This window comes from Pelecanus crispus, chromosome 14 (assembly GCF_030463565.1).
Source record: "Pelecanus crispus isolate bPelCri1 chromosome 14, bPelCri1.pri, whole genome shotgun sequence".
NCBI lineage: Eukaryota > Metazoa > Chordata > Aves > Pelecaniformes > Pelecanidae > Pelecanus > Pelecanus crispus.
Window position 1 is genome coordinate 10321442 of NC_134656.1, and position 27820 is coordinate 10349261.

General features: G+C 42.8%; 1 protein-coding gene across 1 annotated transcript; it reads right to left on the bottom strand.

Moving 5' to 3' along the window:
* Positions 1-582: 582 nt before the first annotated feature.
* ARHGAP40 (Rho GTPase activating protein 40) lies at positions 583-27489 on the bottom strand. The gene is made up of 15 exons (XM_075721229.1): positions 27383-27489; positions 17872-18074; positions 13230-13450; positions 9981-10056; positions 9231-9382; positions 8434-8599; positions 7976-8067; positions 7779-7856; positions 7358-7517; positions 6527-6609; positions 5233-5439; positions 4829-4969; positions 2990-3150; positions 1921-1976; positions 583-689 (listed from the first exon to the last, which is right to left on the bottom strand). The coding sequence occupies exons 1-15, from the start codon at positions 27487-27489 to the stop codon at positions 583-585; spliced, it is 2010 nt and encodes a 669-aa protein (XP_075577344.1).
* Between the last annotated feature and the right edge of the window lie 331 nt (positions 27490-27820).

Consider the following 27820-nt stretch of genomic DNA (forward strand, 5'->3'; position numbering starts at 1 on the left):
TGTTGGCTTCACATCCCATCTGGCCTTTTCGGAAGCATCCTTTTTCATTCTTCAAAGAAAATAACAGCATCTTATTAGTGAAACCCAGGATCACAACTTCTTCTGGTGATGTGCAACAGTCAATAGTGGATCTTACCAAAGGGATATCATCAGTACCGCTGCAGCATTTGACTGTCTCTCCTCCAAAACATGGATGTGATCAAAAGAAAGAGCAAATCCACAAGAAACAGATGTCTATCATCTTCAAGAAGACGTTTCTCCTCTTACGTTCCATCTTTGCTGCACAATCACTGTAGTTTTGTTTGCAGGCTTTGTTTCAGGGGGGCTATTTTGTTTAAGAATAATCATGCCCCCTGCAAATCATGCTATATAATGATAATTGCTGCTTGTTATCAACATCCCTGTCAGCACGTAGGCTTGTGTACTCTCACAGCCAGCTGTCATGGAAGCAGTAAATAAAGCCGTTTTTCCTTCAAAAGACACAAGCATTGTCCAGTCTGTGACTATACCAGGAACATCTCTATAGCTTTTCGATACCTTCCAAAAACTTCCACCAAATGCTTCATTTTGCCCATGCTTTCTTTAGAACATCCGAGGATAAGATGGGTTTTGCTTAATTATCCACTCAGCATGGGGATTGATGTGATACAAGTCTAAGAGGTAAGTGTCTGGGTCCAAGCAATGCTCACCTACCAAAACAAGAGATTCAGGAAAAAAAAGCATTTCTTATATCCTTAGTCCTATAGTTGTTAGTTTCTTCCCCCCCCAAAAAAACCAACCCTGGTATTTGTTCACATTCATTTCAGTATTACAACCATTCAGAAGTTTTTCCACAAATCTGGAAAAGTTCTAGTAATTTATGTTAAAATGAATGTATGTTTCTTAAAACTATACTAAGCCCAAGATTTGGCCTTTGTGAAAAGGTACTCTAATACCCAATAACATTAGCATTTGAAAACCATCATGAAATCGGTTAGTGATCAAATCCAGGGACTGAATTGTTTCCAGTGACAGAGCTTTTCTGCACATGCTACTAAGAGAAATACTAAGAGGCAGCCAAAGCACTCCAGTAACCGACAGTCTCCAGAAACAGCTGTAACAGGGCACAAGAATTCCTTTCCCTTTTCAGACACCCCTAATCTGCTGCTGCAGTTGTTGAAAAGAAATATTATTTAAGTCTCCTCTCCATCTGATGACATTACCTTACTGATGAGTGGAAAATGGTGACTAATGAACATCAGCAACTTGTTTAACTATATGGTTTGGGTAACTTCCACCCAAGTTAGTATGGGTTCTTTTGTCAGAAAGTTGATGTGGGCAAGCAGAATTCACACCTGGAGCTGGCCATCATTAGTAGAGATGCCATGTCCCAGCATACCACACTTAATTAAAGCACACAATTAAAAGCCAATAGTTGCATAGGATGAAGCTGCCCTTTACTTAGATGACTGTAGTTTACGGCTTTAAGTTCTACACTTAACTCCAAACATGAACCTTTATCATTGAGGAAAGAGGGAGTTTAACACGGTACGTTTAACAGAATGGGAGGCTTGTTTGTTTTTAAGATGGACAAAATTGTGCATATATCTGTCCTTAAGACTTTAGGACTCTTGAGTTTCCACCTTTCTTGACAGGCAGCTTCTGAATAAGATCCATTAGTGTTCGGTGTTTTTGGAAGTCCAGGCTTCAACCTTCCCACCTACTTGCACTATAAAGGCTTTGCAGTGGTGGCTGGAAGACACATGAGCTTTGATAAGTGCTCTTTGCTGTGGGTGAGGTTAGCCCACACTTCTTCATTTGCCTTTTAACTTTTGGAGCCCCGTCCAAATCTTACCCTTTTTTTTAACTCCCTCCTAAGATAACTTAAGCATAAAAAATGAGATATCAGAGTCCTTATTTTCAGTTACCATGCAAACTTACCAATATTGCCTCCTACTTCATACAGGAGCAAGTTTGTGCACTCCATTGAGTTGTTACTGCAGAAAGAAAAACACGAAGTTAACAAAGCTCTGCGAAAGGCAAGTTATGCAGTTTTGTAACGTTTCTTCCCAAAAAAATGCTTATGGTTCAGAGGCCAGCAATGGTCAAGAAAGCTACAGGCCATGGTACAGAGACCTTGCTGATCCTCCTCAACAGTGCAGCTGTTGAAAAGTGCACCCAAAATTGGAAAAAAGAACACAAGGCAGATATTCCTTGCTGGTAGTGAGAAGCACATTACATGCAAACACTAACTTTTCAATAGGAAGACAACAGGCATAAATACCAAAGTTCATTGGCAGCATTCCTCTAGAACTGATGGCCTGTTCAAGAGAAGCTCATCTGCAGGAAGACTTCAGCAGCTGTAGTAGCTTGTTAGTGAGATACTAGTTCCCAGCTGACCCATATGCAGCCAACTTTCCACCCACCCTCCTTGTCTAGACATCTCCTGCCCAGGGTCATGGTCAGGAGATGCACTAACACTTTATCTACTAAATACAGTCTGCAGGCATGGTGACAGAGGGGGCTGGGAATTCTTTTGTTCATTTTTTGGGTTATTTCAGCAGTTTACCAGTGGACCATAGGAGGGAACTGCACAGCTTGCTTTAGGAAGCCCCTACATTAACATATGCATGTTGCAAATACTACTCTAGGCAATAATTTGCACAGGTGATGTTTTTCTCCAGGACAACTACAGAAGGCTTGTTTTGCAGGGTCAATATTACTCTATTTTCCCTTCCCTCCAGCAAGGCTGCTAAATTTCACATACCATCCAGAAAACCAGAGGGGACTACCTGACCTCCTGAGCACAGTGATGGAATCACTCAGTTGAGCTAACATTTGCTTGCCCCATCCAACACACTATTTCCAAAAGTTAGAATAGAGAGGCAGAGAACAGTCTCCTAACGGCACACTGTGCCACATCATCAGCTCTGCCAGAAGACAGAAAAGAGCAGCTAGACCTCCTGGTCCTTTTTTTCTTTTTTTTGAAAACAGAGAAAAAGCCGTTTACCACTTGAGGAGGTTGACAGTGTTAACAATATTCCATCCATTCTGGCACAGGTTCTTTTGAAACTGCCTCAAGACATCAGCAACTCTGGTTGCATTGTTCAAATGCACCTCTAGCGAATCCTTCAGGAGAAGCGAAGCATGGACTTTCACGATCTTGGAAGGCTGAACAAGGCAGGCAAAAAGAAGAAAGTACTTAAAGGAAGACTTTGTTATCAGCTAAAACATTAAGTTTCAAAATAGATCAGAGAGTGTGAAAAAATAAACCTATCCAGCCAGCTGTTCAGAGAATTTAGGTTTGCTTCATATCCCACACATACTACAGACTGGAAGCTTATAGAAGCATCACGATGAACATTATAAACAAATCATCTGTGCTTCGGTGTTGTGGCTGGGGAGAAAAGCACCGCTCTCCGTCAGCGTGCACTGGTGCTCTCTGCTGTTCAAATACAGCACCAGCACTAGAAGTGACACAAGCTTTGATGAAAATATGATTTGTCAGAATAAATTTTGACAAACTGTTTTGCTCAAGTTTGATAGACTTCTCTGGAATTAATTTAAACTACTGGAAAAGGAGTGTAGACAGTTGAATTGCAGACCAGTGAATTTCAGAAAGGTAGTTTCAGAGAAAGGAAGCACTGAGACATCACAGAGCAGAGTTCAAGTGCTATTTTCTCAAGATTGTTTTCATGAACTCCTTCATGAAGTAACTTGTCAGAACTTATGTGGAGAATGTTGAACTGTTCTAATGGGGTCTAATCTGCAGCAAGTTAATTTTGCAATCCCAAATCTTTTGCAAAAACAGCACTGAACACCGAGACCATTAGGAAGTAGTATTAGCACTGTGCTAAGCATTGGGTCATCTGTTTGACCGCCTAAACAGTAGTTGCCCCTCTGAAATGAGAGCACCTTCAACAGTGACACACATCCTTAACAAGCCAGATTTTAGGCAGACATCATCTCAGTATCCCAACTCATACAGGAAGGCGGGGGATACACTGACTTGTGAGAACACAAACTCTTCTTCCATCCTGCAGATTTAAGCTTTCAATGTATTATTTCTACCTGCAGACTCCATCTGGTTCACGTCCTTGGAGCACTCCAGTTGCACCACCACTGTTATGCAATACTTGAAATCCAGCACTGCACGATGTAACTTGGCTGCCACAGACCTACGCTTACTCAACTAACTGGCAGGCAAAACCAGGCAGAATGACTCAAAGGATCTTTTCCCAACTTTAATACATAAACAGATCTGATAGTAACATCTTGTTTAAAAAAGCCTCAGTCTGCATCAACACAAGAAGAAGTGGAACCATTTTATCAGGGAAGTTAACTCTCTCCTTTTAAGTGGCAAGAACCTCATCCTCAAACCCTCCCATACATATCAGCAGCATTATGGAGCAAAAAGAAAACAAGATTCAAAAATGTACTTTACACTACTGTAATAGCCTAAATTTTTTGCTTTAAGTTCATGAAAATATGTCTGCCTTTATCACATGGGGCATCTAGAGCCATGTGAATTCTGCTCTTCACGTGAGGTAGAGACCAGTATTTCTGCTTCTGGTCTCTTCCCCCTTCTCCTGCAACAATGCAGCAGCTTAACCAAACGTTTTGTAGCCTGAAATTTATTTAGCACACTTGCTGTTAGGACCTGTGTTTGCCACAACCTGGCCAAAAGGGTCTGAGAAGCTCTTTCTTACGGTTCTGCAGACTTTTCTCCCTCTTGCTCTGCAAAAAGCATCACTCTTCACCGTTTTCCCAGTTCTCATGAAAGCACTTACAATGAGAAAGTACTTGACACTGTTATGAAAGGGCCCAGTTTTTCCAAGTCCTAACTCACCTCTGCCTGGTTCTTTTCCACCTTGTCTTTATCAGCATGAATCTTCCGCAACAAATTTTTAATTCGTTTGTCACAAAACTGGTACCTTTTGCTATTGCTCTCATTCAGCTTTCTCACTTGAGCTACCAGGAAAGAGGAGACCTGGGAAGGGAAGAAGGAAGAAGACAGGAATTAAATCAAGCAGAGTTGAGGATGCCATTTAAGAACCTAAACATCATGTTATGAAGCTCCTTAAATAGACAAAATATCCATATACCTTGAAAACAAGTAGTCTTGGAACTCAGCCAGAGGTTTTGCCTACAAACATTTAACTCTGAAATATCCAAGACTATCCCTTCCCCTATTCCAATTCTAGGCAGACCACGACACTGCTACACCATAACGCAAGACACCGCGCAACTTACTGTCCAGAGCAAATCCTGGTAATGGATCATCATCCGCACAACATCAGCTGCCCCCTCTGCCAGCTGTTTCTCCTTCCCTTCAGGGATTTTGTTTGGCAGCCCCTTGTGCATGAACAGGTTTGGGGCCATGACTGTGGAAACGTTCCAGAGGCTCATTTTGTTGTTGTTCTCCTTGGCAACCACTTTGCTGAGAAATTCAAGTAGAGCCTAAAGAGAGGGGAAGAGACTTAAGACATCCATTACTACTAGTCCTCAAGAAACTACTGTGGCAATTGCTGGAGAGATCATTTCATTAACATTTTTTCTTGATACCCATGAGCAAATCCTATTTCTCCAGTCAGGAAGTTCAGTGACCAGTTTCTAATACTAGGATAGCAACAAGTAACCAAGACAGTTTGTCCAGCATTCACAAATCAGGAGAGAGAGTCTGTGTAGGAAGTAGATGAGCTCTTACTCCTTGGCAGGTGGCAATTTACAAAGTCCAGTCATAAAAATTAGAGAATCCAAAGATGACCCCCCCGTCCCCCAGTATTCCCTTCAAAGTTATTCCCAGATATGGAAAAATAAACCCTTTTGGATCATCTCTTCTGCCTCACACCTCCACCAAAGCCATGATGCAGTCAGCCTTGCCTTTATTACCTGGAAGCTGAACTACTCAGGAAGGGTGGGGCGGGGGAAGAGGGAAGCAGCAGCAACAACCACCGCAGTTCTTCTAAAGCACAGAAAGGCAGAGATTGTGCACTGCCTGCAAAGCTGATCCCATCAGCATTTATTCTTTCAAATACTTGTGGTGAAAGGATTTGAAATGTCTTCTGATCAGAAAAGGTAGGCAGTTATAAGCTTAGTAGCTTTTTTTTATTTTTTATTTTTTAAATTGAAAATATCCTTCATAGATGATGACAATACCACAAACCACTAATCAAAAGACTGAATTTCTTTCCCTATATCTCAGCATGCCCACAGACAAGGTAAAACCTATACATCTTTCACTCCACAGTGAAGTGCTTTTACACACTGAAGAGGAAGAGCACATTTCTAAACAGGATGCCCCAAGACCTCATGGATTCCTACTGCTCTTAAGTTTGTACCCAAAGGCAGACTGTGCTTACAACTTAGGTTCACTGCACAGCCTTGAGGTTTGCCCACTCCCTTCATCACGAGTTTTCATTCTCAAGTCAGTGAAATAAAACCAAACAGCATGATGTATGCTTTTTACAAAAGCTGATAGAGTTCCTTGAATAAAAACCTGGAATAAGATCGTGTTTTTCCAGTTAAATCCAGAACTGGTAGTTACCTTCAGAGTGTTTCTGTTGGGCTCTGGCAGAATCAGGATCAGGAGGTTTAGAGCCTGCAATCTTTGCTTCAGGTCTGGAATATCTAGAGAGGGAGAGCAACAACAGGACAAAGGATTCAGGCTCCTGACACCGTTCTTTCTGAGCATGGGAATCCCTCAAGGAGTAAGGCAATTATTTAGTGTTTATCATCGAGGATTTGAGACCTTGTTTTACAGCAGCAAATCAAGCTCACACGGCCCTTATGAAGTGAACTACCTATGTTTTAGAAGACTGGCTGATTTGTTTCAGAGTACACAGTCTACCAGTGAGTTTGGTGCCCTTGAAGGGCATCCAAAGACCCCATTATTCCCCATTTCTTGTACAAAAAAAGTTGTGCACTTAAACAGTTAGCTTAACACATTCAAGCCATCTATTGAGGCACAAACCTCAAGGCGCTTACAGAACATTGCATTACCTGCAGACAAGCCAAGACTGGGCACCCTGACCAGTTGCCACAGCTCAGCCTGCATGCCATTATTTATCAAGTTGTCCTAATTCATGGTAACAACCTTGCAGCCTCAAATAACACAACATAATTTAAGACTCCAGGACAGTGTTCCTACACAAAGATGTATGCAACCAAGCACCAGTGACTGACTCTCAGGCTGACACATAATAGTACACATAGCACCCAGCACACGGAGTCTGGCTGTAGTTCATATCATGCTCTGTATTCCCATCAAATCCACAGGCTCCCAACACATCTGACAGGAAAGCCCAGGACCAGCAGAGCTTTGCAAGAAAAGCACAAACCAGCAAACTGATGCCGAACAGCCAAAGCAGGGACTCACTTTGTACCGCAGCAAAAGCAGGGAGGTACTCTGCTGTCAGCAGCGGGGCTGGCAGCTCTCTTATGAATCTTTTCAGTAGCCCAGATACATCATTCTGGTGGACTTCATCCCAGTGGAAAAGGCCAGTATAGAAGTCCCTTTCTAGCTTCTGTTCCAGACTCTATAAAAAAGATGGAATTTATTACATGTTTTAATAAACAAATACAAGGGAAATTCTGTAGCTGAGCACTAGGAGGGCAACCCATCAAGTCAAAAGAGCGCAGAGACCCTCACAGCAGACACTCCCAGATTTCCCACCAATGGATGTTTCTATTTGTACTGGGAAGGGAGATGAAACAATTCAGGTTATTTAGATACTTGCTTCAGCAACATGCTCCCTGATCACCTCTGATATTTTTGAACACTACTGAAGAACTCATACCTTGATTCTGGTCTGGGACCCAGAAACTCTCAAAATGCCCTCTGTTTCAAGTCCTCTCTTTTCCAAGCAGGACAGCAGCTATTAAAAGAGGAAAATAGAAAGCTCTTAGGCACAGAGGATAAGAAGTCAGCCCTTCCTTATAAAAGGCTTCCTGACTCTGAGGATCAGAAGTGCAAATGAACAAGAAGGGAACTTACTGCCTGGAGTAACAGAGGGACCTTGGTATTGGGGAGCAGTTTTTGGTCGTTTTCCAACAGGGTGTTGAGTGGAACTCCAAACAGTCTTTTCTCTACAACAGAAACATGTTATAAGTCTGTATCTCCACTAATACAGACATCAGGGATATATCCACCACCACAGACCAGGAGGGTGTATTTTGTAAGTGTAGGTATTGGAGAAAAAGAAAGAAATAGTTAACAGGACAAGTGCATTTGACAGTCAGAGATAGATGTGGTTGTAGGTCTTGATGTTATGATCCAGTGACTTCCAGGAGAAATTCTGACCAAGGAAAACACACCTGTCACAAGGTTTCTTATCAAAGACCCTCTCTCTTCTAACATTACAAATACAAACCTATGAAAAGATCAATGTAAAAAATGCACACACACCCCCAGGGGAAAAAAAAAAAAAAAAATCAAGCTGAAATACAACTAACCTGTTGTTTTCAGTTTTGCTGCCTTGTTTCTCTTCAGCTCAAAGCCCAGAACGTCACAGAGAGCTGTTAGTTCAATAAGGGCCAGTGTGGGGATCTTCTTCATGTCCTGAGCAGATAGATCTCCAATCCTGGTCACTCCTAGTCTGCCCTTGGGGATCTTAAATTTCTAAGGGAAAACACACACAAGGTTCAGTGCAAGTACCATTACTAATCCCACTGGTATCAAGTTTTGCTGCATTTTTATCATACCTTACCATAATCAGGCATCTATTCATTCTCTCGTTTTCAACACCAGACAAATGCCCCAAACTACTCTTACTTCTACTCAACCCACAGCTGAATAAATATTTTCCCTTTTCAGCATTGCTCTTTAACTGTATTGGAGATCCCAATTTATATAAATTAAAGGCAGCCCGATACCCACCCTAATCTACTTGAATTTTGGAAGTAGTCCAGTACATTTGCGAGGAAGAAAACTGTTAGCATTACAAGTAAGAAAGTCCAGTTATTCTTCTATTTGCAGTGGAAATGACCCAGATTCAAATCAAAAGAGCTAGTTTCACACACAAGTACTACTTCTTTTGACCCTTCACTACACAACAGTTATCCTTGCCCAACAGCACAAGGATAACTGCATTACCTGCCCAAAAATACATACCTAATATAGACCTGTTCCAACACTATCCATAGAGGATATTTCCAATAGCTGAGCGTACAGCTGAATCAAATGTCTTGTACCCCTCAACACAAGAAGGGAGCTAATAAATTCTAATAGGAGAAATTCCTTCAGTGCTTACAGTTAGGGCGTTTCCATCCTTTAACCTCCTAGATTCAGACAGAAACGATCCCTTGAGCAGGACAGCTGCTTGCTCCGAGTAGGCAACATCCATGTTGAACACCTCCTCTTTTCCAGGGTTTCGAACTGTGCAGGAGTAATCCTGGGTTTCTGCTACAGAGGAGAAAGTGTTCTGAATTTCAGAAAGCCAAAAGGATGAAGCTTAGAAAAGAAGTGTGCTAAAAGAGCAGTTTGAGAAAGATTTGGGGACCACCACTTTTTAATAAAAAAATATATTAACATTTGAAAAGAGTGTTGTCATAGCACAGGCCTGAGACTGATCAGTAGGGTAAGATTAGCTTAAAGCCACAACATTACAGCTACAATCACCAGATCACTGGTAAGAAATGAGCATGGCCTTAAATTAAATGACACACCTGTGGCTAACTTCTCTTTACACAATCGCATATGGCATTTGTAGGATTTCACCATATGATCTTTGTTAGAGTGATTTTATTTGCATCTTCTAACTGCTTTTTTTAAGAGTTACAGTTATCAGTTTGAGTGGCAATTCCTAACAACACTAGAGCCTGGAAAAATTCACTAAATCCACAACTGTGGATAACCATGTACTTAAAAAAACCCCAACCCACCACAAACAAGGCTGATGTTTCAGAGCCCAGATTAGTATAATTTCCCTTCCAGTTCCAGCCCTACTTCAGATCCTACTCCCCTTCTGATCCTACTCTACATTTAAAAACTTCCTTCTTACTTCTCTGTATATTTGAAGTCTGTAGGTTGTGCCACAATTGATCTGGGCTGGACTCCTCTTTCTCTGCTGCTGTCTCCTGAAAAATAAACGAGAATGTGTTTACCCACACAAAACAGAAGTTATTAGAAGACAACCCAATTTTGGCAGAAAAAAACCCCAAAACAAAACCAAAACACACCCAGCATTGTCTGCTAGCCTAAGAAAATGTTGCTCAAGCTCAGGGCTACAAGACTACTCTGAAATTAAGAATAGTAATTAGAGGATTTGGCAGGCAGGTGGAAAACAGATGACTATGACAGTATCCCTGATAAATTTGCACATCGTTAAGCTAATTCTTCCTCTCACACAATCAGCAGCCAATTTCCCCCTTTTAGTTCATGCACTGAGGGGCTAACAAACAGTGGACCAACCAAGCTGCACGGGATCTACACATTGCCCCTGATCACAAGATCTTTCACAAGAAAGAAGACACTAAGTAGACATCAGCACCTAAAAGCTTCCCTTTGTGGGTTTCGTAGTAACCTACCTCTTCTTATCTAGAGAGAGAAGTGAATCTTTAAAAGTACAAGGAGGCACTTGGCAGGCAATTCTTTTAATAAAACCCTTACTTTTGCTAGAACTAGTTACAATATAGGAAAGCTTATTCTATTACCAAAAGTTAGCAACTTTCCAAGAACACACTTATGACATGGAGTTGTGGACCAAGGACTGAAATTTAAAAGGAACCTGTGCAAAATCATTGCAAATGGCCAAAACAGTTTATCTGCACAGAAGACGTACTATATCTTTAGAGTAGGTGCACAACTGATGGGCTTGCCATGAAAGCAGAACCAATTCATTTAGTATCTGGCTTAATCACACATCATACACCGAATAATGCCAGAGTGCCTTCAGATCCAGCTGCTGTTTAAACAGGCCATACTGAAACAGTAGCATAGGGGAAGTATGTAGAAAGGTTCTCATAGAAATGCCAACAGCTTTGATGCCTGCGAGTAGCTCATGAGAGATGTGGGCAGGTGAACTGCAAATCCATCTTGAAACACTGATGGAAATAAAAATCCAAATTACTCTGATGCATCGCTGCTTGGACTCTTACAGGCTGAACTGCTTCCACTCAAGTCACAGCTGAACTGAATTAGCTTTAAGCTTGATTTGCTGAACACAGTTTTTCCACAGGTAAAGCCCAGTCAAATATTCTGCTCCCAGTGTACCGAGAGAGCAGTCAGTAGTGGGAAGCATCCAAAACCTGACTGAGCAGTAAGGGCACAGACACTGGATCTGGGTTCCAATTCTGGGATTGTGGGAAAAAAAATTTACCTTTCTGCATTTCTGTTTCCTCACTTACAAAGCAGAGATTTCAAATATCCTTTTGTGCGATAAGGGATTTATCATGTTTTGCTACATGCCTTGAACAAATGTTATAGCAACACCAGGCCTGTTTTGGCATATGGTTCCTCAACATGTCCCTCAGAGCCCCAAAACTGTGTTTGGAGCTGTGACAACACAGCAAACCAATATGGAAAATTAACCAAAAAGCCTGCTTTCCTCTGGGATTGCTCCAGGAATTACTCAAAGGTAAAGGACTTCCGCTCAGTGCCTACATTCAGTGTCATATCCTAACATCTCAGAAGTTTACCATTTTACATAAAACCAGTCTCAATTTGCCTAAGCTGAGCATCAGTCACTTCCCATGAAATGAAGAGGGCAAACACCCCCCCTTGTGTACACTGTAAAAGACAAGCAAGGAACACAGAAGTTAAGTTCATGGCCACTCAGCAAAGAAGGAACAGTCAAATGGATTAATTAAAATACACTTTCTTACTTTCTTTGAAAAGAGAGGGGAAAAAAACAACACTATTTTTTGTTTCAGTGACCTCCACTAAAACTGTAGATCTCAGAGGCAACTGCAAAGGTTTAAAAAAAATTAAGCCAGAGAAAAATGAATAATTCCAGCAGAGTTATTGGAAAAGAGTCCAGTGATCTGGCCCAAAGAAGTGAGGAAAATGTTTCACTTCCAATTAAATTAAGGCAATTTAAACAGGCAGCTTTAGCATCTTTGTACATGCCTTCATTATACCAAAACGTCACTTTAAAACATAAGATTTGATCTCAGTTGCTTATCAAATGCAAACTACCAAATACAAATATTAGTGATGTAGTGAGTGGACATATAAGATTAAGAGCTTAAAGATCTCCATTCCTATATGCTAGAAAGTAAAATTATTTTAAGAGATATAACAGGTTTCTATTTAATCTGCAAGTTTAAAAACTTGAATTTCAATTGAGGCACTTAAGACAAGCTTGCAGCATTATTGTTTTCAGAAATGTCATCTTTTTGTCACCCATTTGTGCAGGAATGTAAACAATGACCTACAAAAGCAAATCAACCATGACTGTGTCTCAGTCCAATTCACAGTAAGAAGCAACCTGCACCTCAACACTGGGCAGTTACAAAGAACACAACCACAGCAGTTTGCAGTGATGTTGCAGACTGGTAGTGTCATTCCCTTAAGGCATTCAAGGGACTATTTGGGTATAATTCATCTCATTCTAGTAAAAGATGTTTCAAAGATGCTCAGGCTGAGGAAAAGGGTTATTCAGTTCTGGTAGACAGCAAGGGTCCCACGCTACTGATTTTTCAGTAGACCTTGGTTAAGATCAGTACCTTCTGACTAGACCCTTGACTGAGTAGAGAAAGTCACAAGGAACCCGGATTGGGATACTTTCCAGCAGCCCCTAGAAAAAATAAGGATACTCTACCTTGTGGCCACAACCAAAAGAGGATCAGCACAGCAGGAAACCAGCTGAAAAGTTAATGGTCATGTATTCTCTAGCAAAAAAAAGGCAGTGGCTACTGTTTCTCTAGAATTACCAGCTGTACAAGATCAGCTTATCAGAACTGACTTTATGAAGTTCTCTCTTCTTTTGGTTGATAATGATTTAGTATGCCACTGGAATAAAGAAAACACAAGAGGACTCCAAATGATACCAGTGCTCCATGAGGCTGCAGTGCTGTAGGCACTATACAGAAGTCTCCCAGCACTCTCTAGGAAGCTTATGGATCTGCAGGTTTTGTAGCAACTTCTCAACACTGCAGCCTGGATGCAGAATTTCTACAATCTCAGCTTCAGTTCAGCTCAAAAGATGAAGTCATCTATTTGGAAACGAAAGTAGTCCTGGACCCAGAAAGCCAAGTCAGCTACCACAACGCAACAAACTCTGTCAGGAGATCCCACGAAATCAACATACCTCAGAGTTGGCCACTCCAAAAATGTCTCTGACATCACGCACAGGATGCTTGTTCTTCCTCCTCCGAGACCGGGAGTAGGTATCCAGCCGCCGCTGCACAGCAGCAGCCTGGGTCTTGGTCAGAGTGGAGAGCAGCACAATGTTGTCGTTTTCCGAGGCACGGTCCCCGAGAAGGTCGGACAGGCCTGCATCCTGGAGCCACTCGGCTTCAGCTTCTCCCTCTGTGAGGAGGATGAGAAGGGTGAGTGAGAAGAGAAAGGATAACAGCAATCTAAGTGCTTGAAACACTCCAGAGGCAGAAAACTGGAAGCCTGAGCCATCCCCTTTCTGGGGCAGCAGTGGGACATCACTGGAAGGGAGCTGCATCTTTGTTAGCAAGTCACAGCTATTCTCAAAATCTTAGCCCTATTCACAGGTACCCAGCTGGGTGTCAGGGTGAAATCAGAGGTGAGACAGCACTTTAGGCAGCTACAACTGCCCACATACTCCTTTCTCCTCATCCTAGGTGAAGAAAAAGAGAAGAAAAAACTATAGAGGCATAGATATTGCCAGGAACCTAGGCTCCCTCAGAAGCTGGGCAGAACTTGAGCACAAGTGTGACTCTCTATGGTGTTTAGCACAAGGACTGCAACAGGAACTGAACCCAGTGGGGGCTTTCACAGGACATGGCAGGAAAGTCAGATGCACTTGCTTAAATCTGCCTTTACATGGACTGCTTGTGCAAAGGGGAGCTCTAGCAGCAGGCAATAGAGCACAGCAAACTCAGAATGAATGGCACTACCTCCCTCTGCAGCACGCCCAATCCTCCAACATCTTTGAGAATTGGCAAAAGGTCCGTGGGAAGCCACAACATACAACACTGCAAATTTGGCTTTTGTACTCTTCCCAATTATTTGGCTATTGGTTTTAATTTTTATATGCATGCCTATGTATCAACAACTTTTTTGTTTTTGTTTTTGTTTTTTTAAATATCCAGACACCGATCTGGTAGATTCAAATGTATTTTATTTAATGTACTTGCAGAACTATTTGTATGCACCACCACTATTCTTTACCTTTTTAAGTGGATTGGTATCCATACAGTCATTTAACAAAAGCAAAAACATTATTCTTACTCTGTGCATTCGCTTTATGTCTGTGCCTATTCAAAACATCACTAAAATTAAAGACCATTCTGGTTCCAGAATGAATTGTGAGACGCCTGGAGACAGTACAGCAGCATTACTCAAACAAGCTCAATTCCGCTTCCTTCTTCAATATATATAAAGTCGCACTTCAAACACAGAAGACAATTTTTTCCTTATGGGATGCACCCTTTGTGCAAGTGAGAAAGTGCCCTGAGCAAGGCAGCTACTCAAAATCCAAGGATAAAAGAAGCAATTTAGCAGGTGGCTTCAACAGCTACCACTACAATACAGCGAACACCACAAAGCCTTTATCTTCTCAACTCTACGAACCATATTCATTCACTGCAGGCAGCTCCAGCAAAGCTCTACCAAAGGTTATACTGCGAAAAAGAAAAATCACAACTGAACTGACTGAAGCAGAACAGCTCATTCCCACTCTTCCTTTCCTATGCAAACTGATATATCCTCAGTTATCACAGCTGCTCAGGCGAAGTTTTGTTATTGCTGCATCAATAATAAAAAAAGCCATGCAGGTTTTCCTGAGAGATTAAATAATTTTTTTGGGGAAACTTTTGTGTTCACTCAGCTTGCAAAAACATATTGCGACTCCATTAAAACTCTTTTCAGCCTTCAGAGCATGCTCTTTGTGGTGTTAGGTGCTGTAATGAAAGAGAACTTTTTCAGTATCATACCACAATAAATAGAGCTGGACTTGGAGTATTTCCTTTAATGAACCTTCCAGCAAATTGGCTAGCTTTTCTACATGGTCTTAAGTTTTGGTCATTCCCCCTGTCTGGTTCTACAGAAGCTAACAGGTAAGAGCATCCCCCCAGTACTGCTCGTTTGGTTACAGCTGCTCATGCACTCATGGTCCCGTTCACGACTCCTCACTGCACAGCTATTTGTCCTGCATCCGTGGTTTCACAGCGGCACAGCACGCAAAAGACTTCTGGTTTATTTTGTCTTTGGGAACTAAAGGAAGTTAAGTGTATTGCTTGCAAATTTTGAAAATACCCAATTCCAGTCATAACAGGAAACTAATCTAATACACAATATTAAACAGCAGGCCCCAAATCGGACATCCGTGTGAGCCTACTGCCCCATCTGATGCCAAAGCACCAGATTTTAATTCCGCTATTTAATATTTTTGGCCCAGTTATGTTTGCCAGTAACACAAAAGGAAACCAGCAAAATAGGTTATTTACAGGGAGAAGGGGGAAATCAGAGAGAAACAGGTCAGAGCTGAGAGGTCCACGGAAGCTGAACCGCAGGTTTAAGCCTGGAGAGCTGCTAAGATTTGACTTGTGAGTTCTAGACAAACAACATTTCAGGGGGGCCCAATTAGGAATAACTTTGCAAAACTAAAGAACACCAGTTCCAGAAACTTACCTGAAATATAAGCTAGCCAAAAATAGCATTCATAAAGCATTTAGTTTCAAAAAAAGCTGAAGGACAGCTAAGCATCCTACATGATTACATGCTACAAGGATTCTAGCAGATATTTTAGTGGCACACACAGAGTGCATACATTATCAGTCTGCTGTGTAGTCAGACCTTGGAGAGAGCTGGATAAACAGCAGACAGCAAGGAAAGGACATTGCTGCTCATATTTCAGGAAAAAGCTACTTCCTACCCCTTCACCTGTTAGCGAGGCCACAAGCATATCAGCACCTTTCTGCTGACCCAGTTCTTCTGCAAAGTTACACGCTGGCCTCCCACCACCCCCAGGTCACAAGCAGCTTCCCATTACACCACCCCTTACACAGGAGACCGGCGTTCTCCAACTGGGTCAGCGTTTTTGCAGTGCCTTATCTACGCAGAGCCTCCACGTTGTCCCTCTGCTGAGATTATGATCAGCTATTTGTCAGGTTGAGCCACGCCATCTCCAGACGGAGCTGTTAGCTGCTGCCCAAGCGCAGCTTCTCCGGCTTTACGCAAGGACTGATGGTGCATTTGGCTCCGAGGAGCCCTGAAGCCTCTGTGCTGCATTGCCACCTCGCGATGCTCCAACCATAAATTGCAGAGACATGAAAGCCAAAAGGCACCAGCCAAGTCCAGCTTCCGGCATCCACACCATCTGAAGTTTCCCCTTGCTACTTATGCTTCCAGCACAACACTTATTTGACTAAGCTCCTTTACAGAAGGCACCAGGAGGCTGAGCGTGCCGCACCTCTTTCCCCAGCCTGCCAGGAAGGCTTCACTACTTGGAGCATTATTTCAAGTCTGTCTGGCTTCAATGGCCAATTAAGCAGTCAGCTCTTGCCTGCTAGATGAATACACAGCATTAAAAGACACTTTTCCTTGTGTCCCTGCTTACACACAGTAATTGAATTGCCTCTAGCATATCAGCGTTTCGGATATCCCCAGACAGCCTTTCATCTCATGGCATGGCCTCTTTTCCAGTCTCCTTCCTGGCGCATTCATTTTCTGAGTCATTTTTGCATCTCTTCCAGTTCTAAAAAACAAACTTACATCCTTTATGCAGGGACACTTTATGCAGACCTTAATGCTTTCTGTGTCTTGCCTACTATGGCAGACACGGATGATAACCTTCCCACCCTGCTCTCCAGAGACCCCTCTATGCACCCAAGATAGCTATTTACCCTTCCCAAGCACAGCAGCACACTGGAATTTTCACTCAAACATTTCCCCATTACTTACATGGATCCTTCTCAATATCAGGCCAGCACAACAGCTGCAGGCTGTACAGGCTGCAAACCCGACCATTCAAAAGGACACCCAGCCAACTAAATCACATTCTTCAAAATGGACCAGGCAAGCATGTGATCCCAATCTGCAGGATCGCTGTGTGCTTATCACCATTTATCATCATCCAATAGCCCAGGATGTTTTACCTCCCATGTCAAAAGACAATTGGTCCAGGTTCCAATTATTCCAAAATACTGGATAACATCAGCGCTACAGAAATCCCATTTGAAACACCCCATGCACATGAAGCAGTCTTCAAAAGAAAGAAATAGGAAAAAAAAAAAAAAGGAGGTATATAAGGAAAGCCTTGTGTGGACAGACTCAAGTCATTCTGGGTGTTTATTACGGTTTCTTGAATAGTGAACCAGAGGGGAAAAGTCTGCCTTCCACGAACACAGCGCTCATAAAAGCCACTATGATGAAGTCCCAGAACCACGTACACAAACAAGCCTTCCAAAACACCACCAGCTATCACAGCGTGTTTACCATACAGCCACCTGCACAGGGAGTGAGAGCCCCACACTTAGTGGGGGGCTGTTTGGAAAAATCTGGAGCCTTGAATGTACTCCTGACTGACCTTTAAAGTCAGCTTTGTTTCAGAAGCTGAAACCAGACCAGGCCAGCACTCCTCTTCTGCAGGGCATTATCCACCACCTAATTAAATATATATCTATATCTCTCTAATTTGACTGGTAATATTCGAACCATATTCCAACATGCTTCTAAATCATTCAGGTGCGTAAGCAAATTTTCTCTCTAAGGTGTTTATCTTCCTCCCCTCACTCCCGACATTTTTGGCAACCTACCCTCTTGCGTTTTGACATCTGCAAGGCTGCATTCCTCTTGCTCAGCTTCAGTGCTCTGTTTAATGTTCTCTACTTCCAGCCAAAAACTGTCCATTGACAAGTTGTCCAACGACTCTACCCTGGAATTCGTGCCCTCTGACACCGGGGATGCCAAAGGACTCTTCGGAGGAAGCTGGCTCATTTTGCAAGGGCAATTTCTGGTACTGAGAGAGGAAGAGATAAGGAGAGAGAGATTAAGCTACATGTATTCAGATACCGCATTCACAATACAGCGGTCTTCATTGATTAATGGCTGCAATAAAAGTCAAACAGAGGTAAGTGCTAGACTTCCTTTGGTTAGTGTTCAGCAATAACAGACAAGGTTGGTATCACAGCCCCTAGAGTAGGGGAAAAACTGCTGTCCAAACACGTGAGAGGACGCAGTATCAACACAGGTTTTCCGATGCTGTCCTTCCAGTCACCTCCGAGACACCACCTACCACTCCCACACTTGCTTCCAGACTCCCCTGCAAACTTGCACAGATACCCTCGACATTTACAACCAACCAAGACGTTTCAAGCTTGGTGCAAATGTGCTCTGATTATCTGGCATGCACTGCAAGCCCAACCGCTCCCAGCCACAGCAGGCTGAACCCAGTAGGCTTGTCCTCCGTATGCAAAAACCGGCACAGCTCCGTCTCTTGCACTTCAGCTTGTGCAATAAACAACTCGGATGTTTGAGGCCCTCTTTTCCTGCCCAGGCTCGATTTTTCAGCTGTGAAACAGCACAAGTGTCCTGGGAAACCCAAGCATACAGAATTTTCTTGCCACCCTGCTGATTAATTCATGGGCGGCTGAAGTCCCAGACTGGTCTCATACAGCTTTCAAACTCTGCAGAAAGTTGTGAGGTTCTCATCAGTTCATAAAATAATGCCTCAACTAAAATGAATTTTAATTTTCTCCAAAGGTTTACAAGCCATTTAAACCCTGCTGTATATCTTCTTCAAAGACTTAAAAAAAATTTGGATAAGTGGAACCTACTTGTGAAAACACCTCAATGGTTCAACTTATTAATACAAAATTAAAGGGATCACACACTACGCTAACTCTGGATGGTTTGAAAAATTCCTGTGAGCAGCCACCACCACCAAACACAGATCAGAATCGCTTTCTAGTTTCATGACCAAAAAGCAGATTGAGTCTTATACCTTGAAAACCACGACAACAAGACACCCACAAAATGCAGTTTAGCCTCCTAACTCTAGAAGCACTTAGAAAGTTATAGATTGCAAAATAAATGGAAAGTTTTAGTTCCTTTCATTCTGGAAAGCCATTATTTGCAGTTCTGGCACTAACTTGCTTCTGTTATAAGAAGCATTTCAAGTCATAAAGGGCTAAATTTGAAGATCTAATAACTATGATGCATCTGTTGTAGGATATTCTGCATTTATATTTACACATGTGCATGCATATTATGTTCATACCTTTTTCTAACATGCCCATAGGCAGCCCTTCTCTTCTAAAGGTCAGAACTAAAGCAATAACCATAATTCCAGGAACATCTGGAGGCAACAACAACATTGAGAACAAGAATAAGAAGGTTTTTGCTTGTTTGTTTTACAGGAACACAAAAGTTAAAGATTGAAAAGAGCTATTACACCACCCAGCCCAACTCTTGACAAGGGCAGAGGTGATCTGCTTGTTTAGCACCCATCCCCTCTCTTCCCCCCCACCTTCCCTACTCCTGGATATCCAAATAACAGGCCACCAGTTGAGATGCCACTTCATAGCCTAGTACAGCATTAAATAGTCAGTCTAAGATTTTTTTTTTTTTAAATTATATATTTAACTTTCATAGTTCATGTCCATCTCTCTCAGTTCTACTACGGCTACCATCCCAAATCATTATTTCCCCTTTCAACATTTTACTTATATCTTTACCCATTAGGAGTTAAAAATTCAGATCACATCCCTCACATTAACTCTTCATCTTTAGTACTCCTCTCCATTTACTCACATTTGCTGACAGCCTTCTCATAAGAGGGTTAGATTTAAACAAAGCCACCTTGCTAGCATCAATAAGACTGTTTAATACCTTGCCATGATATCTCACTAGAATTCTATTACACACCAGTCAATAGAAATCATCACTTGCAACATGAAACTAGAAGGAGGATTTTAGATTATCTTGAGTGACTTGGTTTTGGCCATATCAGTGCCAGAAACATTGTGGCAGCTGAATTTGCACTGAATAGCAGTCGCTCATCTCGATGCATAACACTAGACAGGCTAAGGAACCATCTTACAAGCTCTCCTAATTGCTCTACTAAAGACACTCAGCAGGCACACAACTACCCTTCTTGCCCTAAGTTACTGCCCTATACTACTGTGGGATCTAGGTAATATAGGTCAAAGAAGCTCTAGAAACTACCTTTTTTTCATGTTCAGCTTGGTTTAGAGCTGGCTCTTCTAACATCCCAGAAATGTCCATAGATTCTTAAAGGTGTTTTCCAACCTAAACAATTCTATGATTCTATGATTCACACAAAAACAGAACTTCTATCCAGGTTTGCAGATCCAGCAGAACCTATCCTAGACCTGAGCAGCAGCTTGCACTCAGCACATGCACTCTGTAGCAAGCCCATGTGTCACATGTAGCTATGACAATCCCTTCCCCACACCTGCCACAGGCCTGCTTGGAAAAAACCCAAAATTTTAAGTGAACGTAAATACAATCTTCAGCTCTTTTAAAATGGTGGCTATTGACTTAGACATTCTGCATGCCTTACCCAGTACCAGATCCTGAATGCAAATTTTAGTCCAGGAGATACTATGACCAAGTGGAGTAATACTTATCTAAAGCATTAGGGCAGATTCCTGGTGTACATCTAAGAAGGGTCACAGCACCCTTACAGTCCAGATTTCAGGCTGCAGCCTTGCCAGCAGCTATTTTTGATCTACCAGCACCTTCAGTCCATATCAAGGCAACATAGTACTACTGGCGCAAGGATATAGTTTTGCCAGACAACAGTGAACAGCTGTACCCTTATCCCACTCTGACTTGTGCTTCTGTACCACCCACAGTTATTTTGTTTCCTTCCATAGCTAGAAATACAGATGATCTAGTAGTGCTTGCACCAAAAAGCTCCACCACTAGTCACACTACATGCTTACTACTAGGAGCGCCATGTTTGAACTACTTGTGCACGAAACAGCCCAAAAGCCATCCTAACTTTTTCCTCGAGAACCTCGTGGACTGATGCACTAAACCCTATTTCACCAAGGTGCAAGATGCTAATGGAACATAGCAGCTCTACACAGCAGTAGCGGGATCCAAAGCCCAGCTCTCCAAGCCCTAAGCTTCAGTTGTTGTTCCTGTCTCACAGGACAACACCAAAGCAAAGTCAGGCCTTTAAATTTAGAAAATGTTTTATTTTCTGGTCTAAATACTTTTTTTCTTGAACACACTGCACAGTGCTTTACAAATCCAACTACCCAGGTGGAAGGTTAATTTTAGATTCAGTGCACATAAGAGATTGTTCTTCCTCATTGCATTCCCAAGTCAACGGAGGGCAATCTGACGTATAAACATAGCAACAGTTTAGATTGAAAGTGTAGATTGTTGGCTTAGAATGTTAATCGCTCAGTTGCAACTGGGCAAAGAGTAGGTGGAATAATCAAGTTCACTCAGTTGCACTGTCAACGTAACAAAAAGCTTAAGATGATAAAGTTTTAAAAATTAACCCAACAAAAAGCAAACAGGCAGAAAGATCTAGTTAAGGACAAACATAAAGGAATGACTGTGAGGAAAGACTGACCATCCTAATGCAACCTTCTTGTCTTGTTTAAGAGCAGAGCCAGTTTTAATGGGGCTTGAGATTCATTCAGCTGACTCCCCTAACACCTTCAGTCTAACCCTGACTTAACAATATTAACAGCAGATTTATGAGAAATCAGACCAGCATGGACCTTATATGGTTCATTTTCTTGTTATTTCTTGTATAAATCCTCTCCACATAGAGCACTGGCAGCCCTGAGCAAGATTTGCATGCCTGTATAGTGCTGAGTGTTGGTGGCTCACCGGTCCTAGGCTAGAATATGAAGTCTCAGAGTAGTTTTTGATCTGTTCCTAGATACCATCAACACACGGCAAATATACTGCAAACACTCATGCAACTCTTGGTCCTTTTGAATATCAAAATAAAATAAACACTGTTGCTATGCATTTGTTCATTCCAGGTTTGAATCATTCCCGTCAGAGAGCTCCTCAAAGGATCTGTAGCTGCCTAGACTACTTCACTGCTTGCTCAACATCCTTCCCTCATTGAAATACCTCTCTAGCAGATGAATAAAGAGGTTTCTTCTCAAGGATTTCAAACAAAACAGGAGGTGACAAGTGTAAGCCAAGAAAATGGAATTCCTTTAATACTCTTTCCAGAAAAACTAAGATGAGAAAAAGGCAACAAAACCAGAAGAATTAAGCTATACAAGGCAGTCCTTCCACACACAACCACCTAGTTTTTAAAGACATTTCCAAATATCTGGAGCAAACACAGAGGCACACATGAAACAAAGAAACGGATGGAAGGAGTTTGAATTAACCTCTAGAGCAAGTTAGGAGCAGCTTACCAAGTCACAGCATCATAGCAATTCAGACCACTAGCATGAAACACAAGCTCTTTTGAAAGGGAAAAAAAAAGTGAGAAATTATTCTATCAACTGGTCGCAGTATTTTTACAGATAAAGACACTAAGTCAGAGAACAAAGATACACTGGTGTCACAACACACGCACATCTTAGAAGCTTTCGATTTACTTCAAGGTCAAAACCAATTGATGGGTATAAAAGCACAAGATTAAAAGAAACAAACAAAAAAGTCCATGCAGGAAAAAGCACCTCACCACTTTGCTTCCAAATTCCTACCCTGAGCAAGCAGCTTAAACCCAAGTGAAGAACCCTGTAGGTAATTCTGAAGAGAAAGAATCACCTCAAGATCAGCCCACCACAGTTCATAACATGATAGGTTTTCTTGTTTAAAATCATGTAATAGGGTAAAAGCATCCAGAGACAACAGATAGAAGTATTTGACAAGCTGGAGAAAATCCTGAAGCAGTAAGTCACATATCTATAGCTATATCTGTATAAAATAGATATTATTTTACTTACCGAAACTATTGCAAGTTTAAACCTCAGACTTTCAAAGATACCAACGTTAAAATAAGAACAACTCCTTGTATAGAAGAAGTCAATCCACTTATTATCAGAATTTTAGATGAAATATCCATAATCAGCGATTTTATTCAGACACACAGAATTACACAAAACTCCATTCCTAACACAGATAGCAAATTTATCTAAGAGATGCCTTGCGGACACAAGCTCCACAACTTTTCTACCGAAGTTCTAAATCAAAAGCAAGCTTTATCGCAAATCCTTAAAGCCTGGCTTCGTTACTCCTACAATCCTGCAAATTTTGTACACGAAGAAGTATAAACACCACAGACTACTCATTCCTTCCTCCTCCCCACAACAAGCAGCAAAAGAGCAATACTGAAGTTCACTCTTAGGAGAAAATGAAAAGCACATATCTGGTTCAAATTCCTTGGACCAGACTGTAAAAGTAAAGACAGACTAATTATCAAATTGCTGTGGCAGTGATGAACAGTAACTTGCCTGATACACTCTTACCATGCTCCTTCCCTGGCTTAACCGAGCCATTGCAGCTAAAGAGGCAGAATTAAAGCAATCTTAGAAGCAGGCTCCCACTGCTGACATACGTCTTTGCATATCTCTAGCCATAGGGGATTTGCTCATATACCTAGTAGTTTCACTGAGAGCATCCTCTACAAGAAGTCACAGTGCCTCTAGCCCAGGCTATTTTACATAGCACTGCTGCCAACCACCACTCATGCTGGCATTAGGGCATTTTATCAAGAGCTGCGCCCCTGTGGGATGGCAGACTTGAAGGTCTGTCTCTATAGCACCAGCAAGAATAGCTCCGATGTCACTACTACATTTGCTAATAAGATTACAGCTTGTTTTCAGTAACACAGCAATCAGTTCATCAAGATCTTCCATTATGCAAGCAGCTTGGGGAGCAGCGTCATTTAAGGTTGTTTTGAAGAAGCCTGTTCTGCAAGTGATAAAGAGGACATGCCAGATGCTCTGCATGCGTAGAGTATGTCATACCAGATCCAGCTTTCCCTCACCCCAGCAACAACAAGGCACTCCCCAACTCCTGTCCTGGCATCCTTAGTGACACCAGAAAGACAAAACAGTGATCCTTTGCCCAGTGCTACATGGAGTGAAAAACCTGAATCCCGATGCTTGTGCGTAACAAAAGCTTTAGCTTAGCACCTCCATCGCTTTCTGTGATGGACCTGAACTCCAGAGGTTACCTCCACCACAGCACTGGGAGTTTTAAAGTGTTTCTGTCAAAGTATTTAAGGCCAAAGAAACTCCATCTCAACATCCGTGTCTCAGGCCTTCATCGGGAGTAGATTTGTCTCCACTCTGTCTAGTAAGGGTCTAAACAAGCAACTAAGGAATAGCAAAATTTGCCTGTAATTACAGGTCTGCCTGGAGGTGTCTCAGACCGAAACTCGAAGCAGAACAAGCACTGGATTGATAAGCCTATGCAGATACAGCCAAATTAAAAATATTCAAAGCGATGTTTAGTTTAGTCTATTACCTGGGTGTCTGTCCCATCACACTAGAGTTTGTTTTGGCCTCAGAAGACATAAGCCATGCTCTCTGTACGTGTTTTTTTGTTTCACTGCAAGGTCACCGCAGACGAGCCCGTTGTTCACTTTCCCTGCGTTAGCAGAGCAAGCCAAACAGGAAAGGCCTTTCATTGACACGGAAATCCGGCCGCGAGAAAGGGGTACCTGGCCAAAACAAAGCTTTAGGAGTACTGTGATCTTTAACGCAATTGTGAATTGATAAGCCTGGTCTACCAGATGATTATACGAGAATTGTTAATTAAAAGGTGGCATTCTCATCCCTATTTCCATCTTCACACACTCCACTGAATCCACATTCCTCTAAACACACAAGCAGCTTTGTCTGTCCAGCAGCCACAAAGATCCAGTCCGCCATTCAAGTTCCACCTATCGGCATGACACCAGGATGCCAAAACCCACAGACCAGTCAGCACGGGGCTGCAAAACCCACAGACCAGCGGCCCTGGCTACAGACAGGAGCTCCTGCATCCTTGTTCTCACCCGTGACCCTGTCCTCAGTACAGAAGCTGCCCTGGGTTCCTTCTGGCTGCCACAAGGCAGAGCCTGTGCACGGGATTCCCACGAAGCGGCTGGCACGGACTCGCTGCCTGTCAGTGGCTTGGCTGGCACAGCCCTCTAGCACACGCTGCCAGGGATCTTGCCGAGGCCAGAATGAGTCAATACCTCCCAGTTACTGAACGCATCCTCAAAACACGCTACCGTTGCGTCAGACGAGACACCCTTACTTTATTTCCATCACCACTGTGACTTCAGGCAAGATGCTCAACCTCTACACGCATCAGCTGCCCAGCTTAGGGACAAAGGGGGTGAGGCACCACATGGCTTTCAGACGAAGGACTGCTAGTGTGTGTGAATCCTTTATAAAAAGGCTGTGAACTTATTTTTTTGTGTGATTGTTCATTAACGCAAAGGCTTTTTACAAAAGCAGATTCACACATGCTAAATATTTGTCCTACAACTTCTTTAATGTTGAACTTAGAGTAAATCAGTATGATAGAACTCATTCTTATTTCTTCTTGTAGCCCATCCTACCAGCTGTACTTACATCACAGCAGAGAATGACTACAAGTTGTTGCTGAGATGTATGTGAACAGGCCAGAGACTTGGCAGAGGTCACAAGAGTAACCTGCTGACCAGCACACAGTAAAGAGGGGTTGAGCGATGCGCCGGAATCTAGCTATGCTTCATGCATGAGCTGTTTCGGGATGCAGGAAGATGGGAAGGACAGTCACAAGCTCCTTGCTTGGATTTGTCAGGTAAGAGTTATTACACATAAGACAAAGTGCTTGGCTATTACCTTGCCATGAAAAGCCTCCCCTTGGTTGAGATCTATAACACCTAATAACTGGAGCGCTGCCTGCAAGCCCAGGGCCACGGGCCACGGACCCCAGCCACGCCACGTACCACAAGCTTTACACCACCAAGAGGAGGAGCACGAGGCAGGGAGAGCGGGCTCAGCAATGGCTTTTTCTCAGAAGTGCTTTGGAGGCACACCACCACCACCGCCGGGTAAGCTGGTAGGTGTCTTAAGGGGAATCAATGAGTATGCCAGTTACTGCTACAAAAATAAACACTCATTAATGTCAATTAATTAGAAAACCAGGATGGTTTGGCGTATCATCGCCTTATTGTATAGGTGTGTTTTCGGTCAATCCTAGCAGAGAGGCTTAGTTACACATACACATATGGGACACGTTTCACCTGCCGGTGAGTCCCAAACGAACAGATGTGAACTGCCACTTGCTAGGAGTTGAGTGTTTTCGTCAAAGTTAGTGAGCAAATTTGGGGTTCCTGCTGTAGCACCTCTTCAGACCTGACCACAGAGGTGTTCTGGCACCAGTAAAGACACTGGAACTCAACTAACTTGTTTGGCAAAAACCGTAAGTTGTTACTGAATATTTTGATTTTTATCAAAGAAACCCTGCAATATTCAAGGTGCTAGTTTAGTTCTCTTACACATGGGTAATTTTAAAGTAATTTACTATATTGTTCCTGTGCCATTCCCCTTAAGATTATTACTAATTTAATCTCAAATTTTGCCTGGGATCTTTAAAAGATTTCCTTTCTTGCTTCTACACCAAGGTCAAAGCAGACTAGGAAAAGTGAGAAGTCAGACAGAAACATGAAAATGTGAGCTATGGTTAGAAATAAAATCATTGTGAGCACATTCACACAAAACCAACAGGTTTCATTACTGCACCAGGGAGATGTTCTGAAAGTTGGTGCAACTCCTAAGCTGATGCAAATACACATTAGATGAAGTTTTAAGTCGTTTAAGCACACAAACAGTACAGTGTTGGCCAAGCAAAGTAGTTCAATTTTCAGCTGTATCCTTTAGTATGTGTGCTTTGCGCAGTATTTATAAATACGCGGTTCTTACCTTCATACGGTTCCACAGATCACTGAACAGCCCTCAAACCCCATGGGCTGCCAGGGCAGTGTTACCACTGAATCACAAGCAAACACGCAGTCTGCATTTTAGCCCCCCCAGCCATGCATGTACCCTCCAGGTCCCATTTCCACAGCTTGCTGCATTGATCCCAATTACAGAGTTAATTTAAAAAAAAAAAAAAAAAAAAAAAAAAAGGAGTCTTAATAGGTTTCATTTCATGATCAAGGCAGTCAAAGCACAGTTTTAGACAGCATATTATAGCTTTCTCACGTCTGGAAATGTACCTTGTTTCCACCTATCCTACCCCAGGTATTGCCCTACCTCTACATCCTGCGCTCAGAAGGAAGGAGAGCAGTGCCCACGCCATACAGCCGCACCCCACGACCGCGCTCCGTACCTGCCGAGCTGGGTGCAGCTGGCCGGCTGGGCAGGCGCCAACACCACCCAGGGCCTGGGGATCCCACTTCTGGTGACCCCGGAGCTGCGCGTGCCACGCTTATCCATGCCCGGGTGGGGAGGAGAGCGGCAGTCGGTCCATCTGTGCCTCTCTGCCATTGAGTTGAGGAGCGGCTACTGAGCCTCGCCGCTGATAACGAAAAGTCGCTCCCTGTCACCCACGAGGTGCCGACTGGGTGTCCGTGAGCATCGTCTCCTCCCTCCCTGCATCCACCCGCCCGGGCAGACGGGACAGAAGTCACAGTAATTCTACCTGCGCCTTCAAGGCAGCAGTGCCCGAGGCTGAGCCGCCCACGCCTGGGACGCAGGCTGAAGGACACAGCCCTCAGCCAGCATCCAGCCCTCAGAGTAACCAGAAAACAGCAAGGAGTTATTTCCA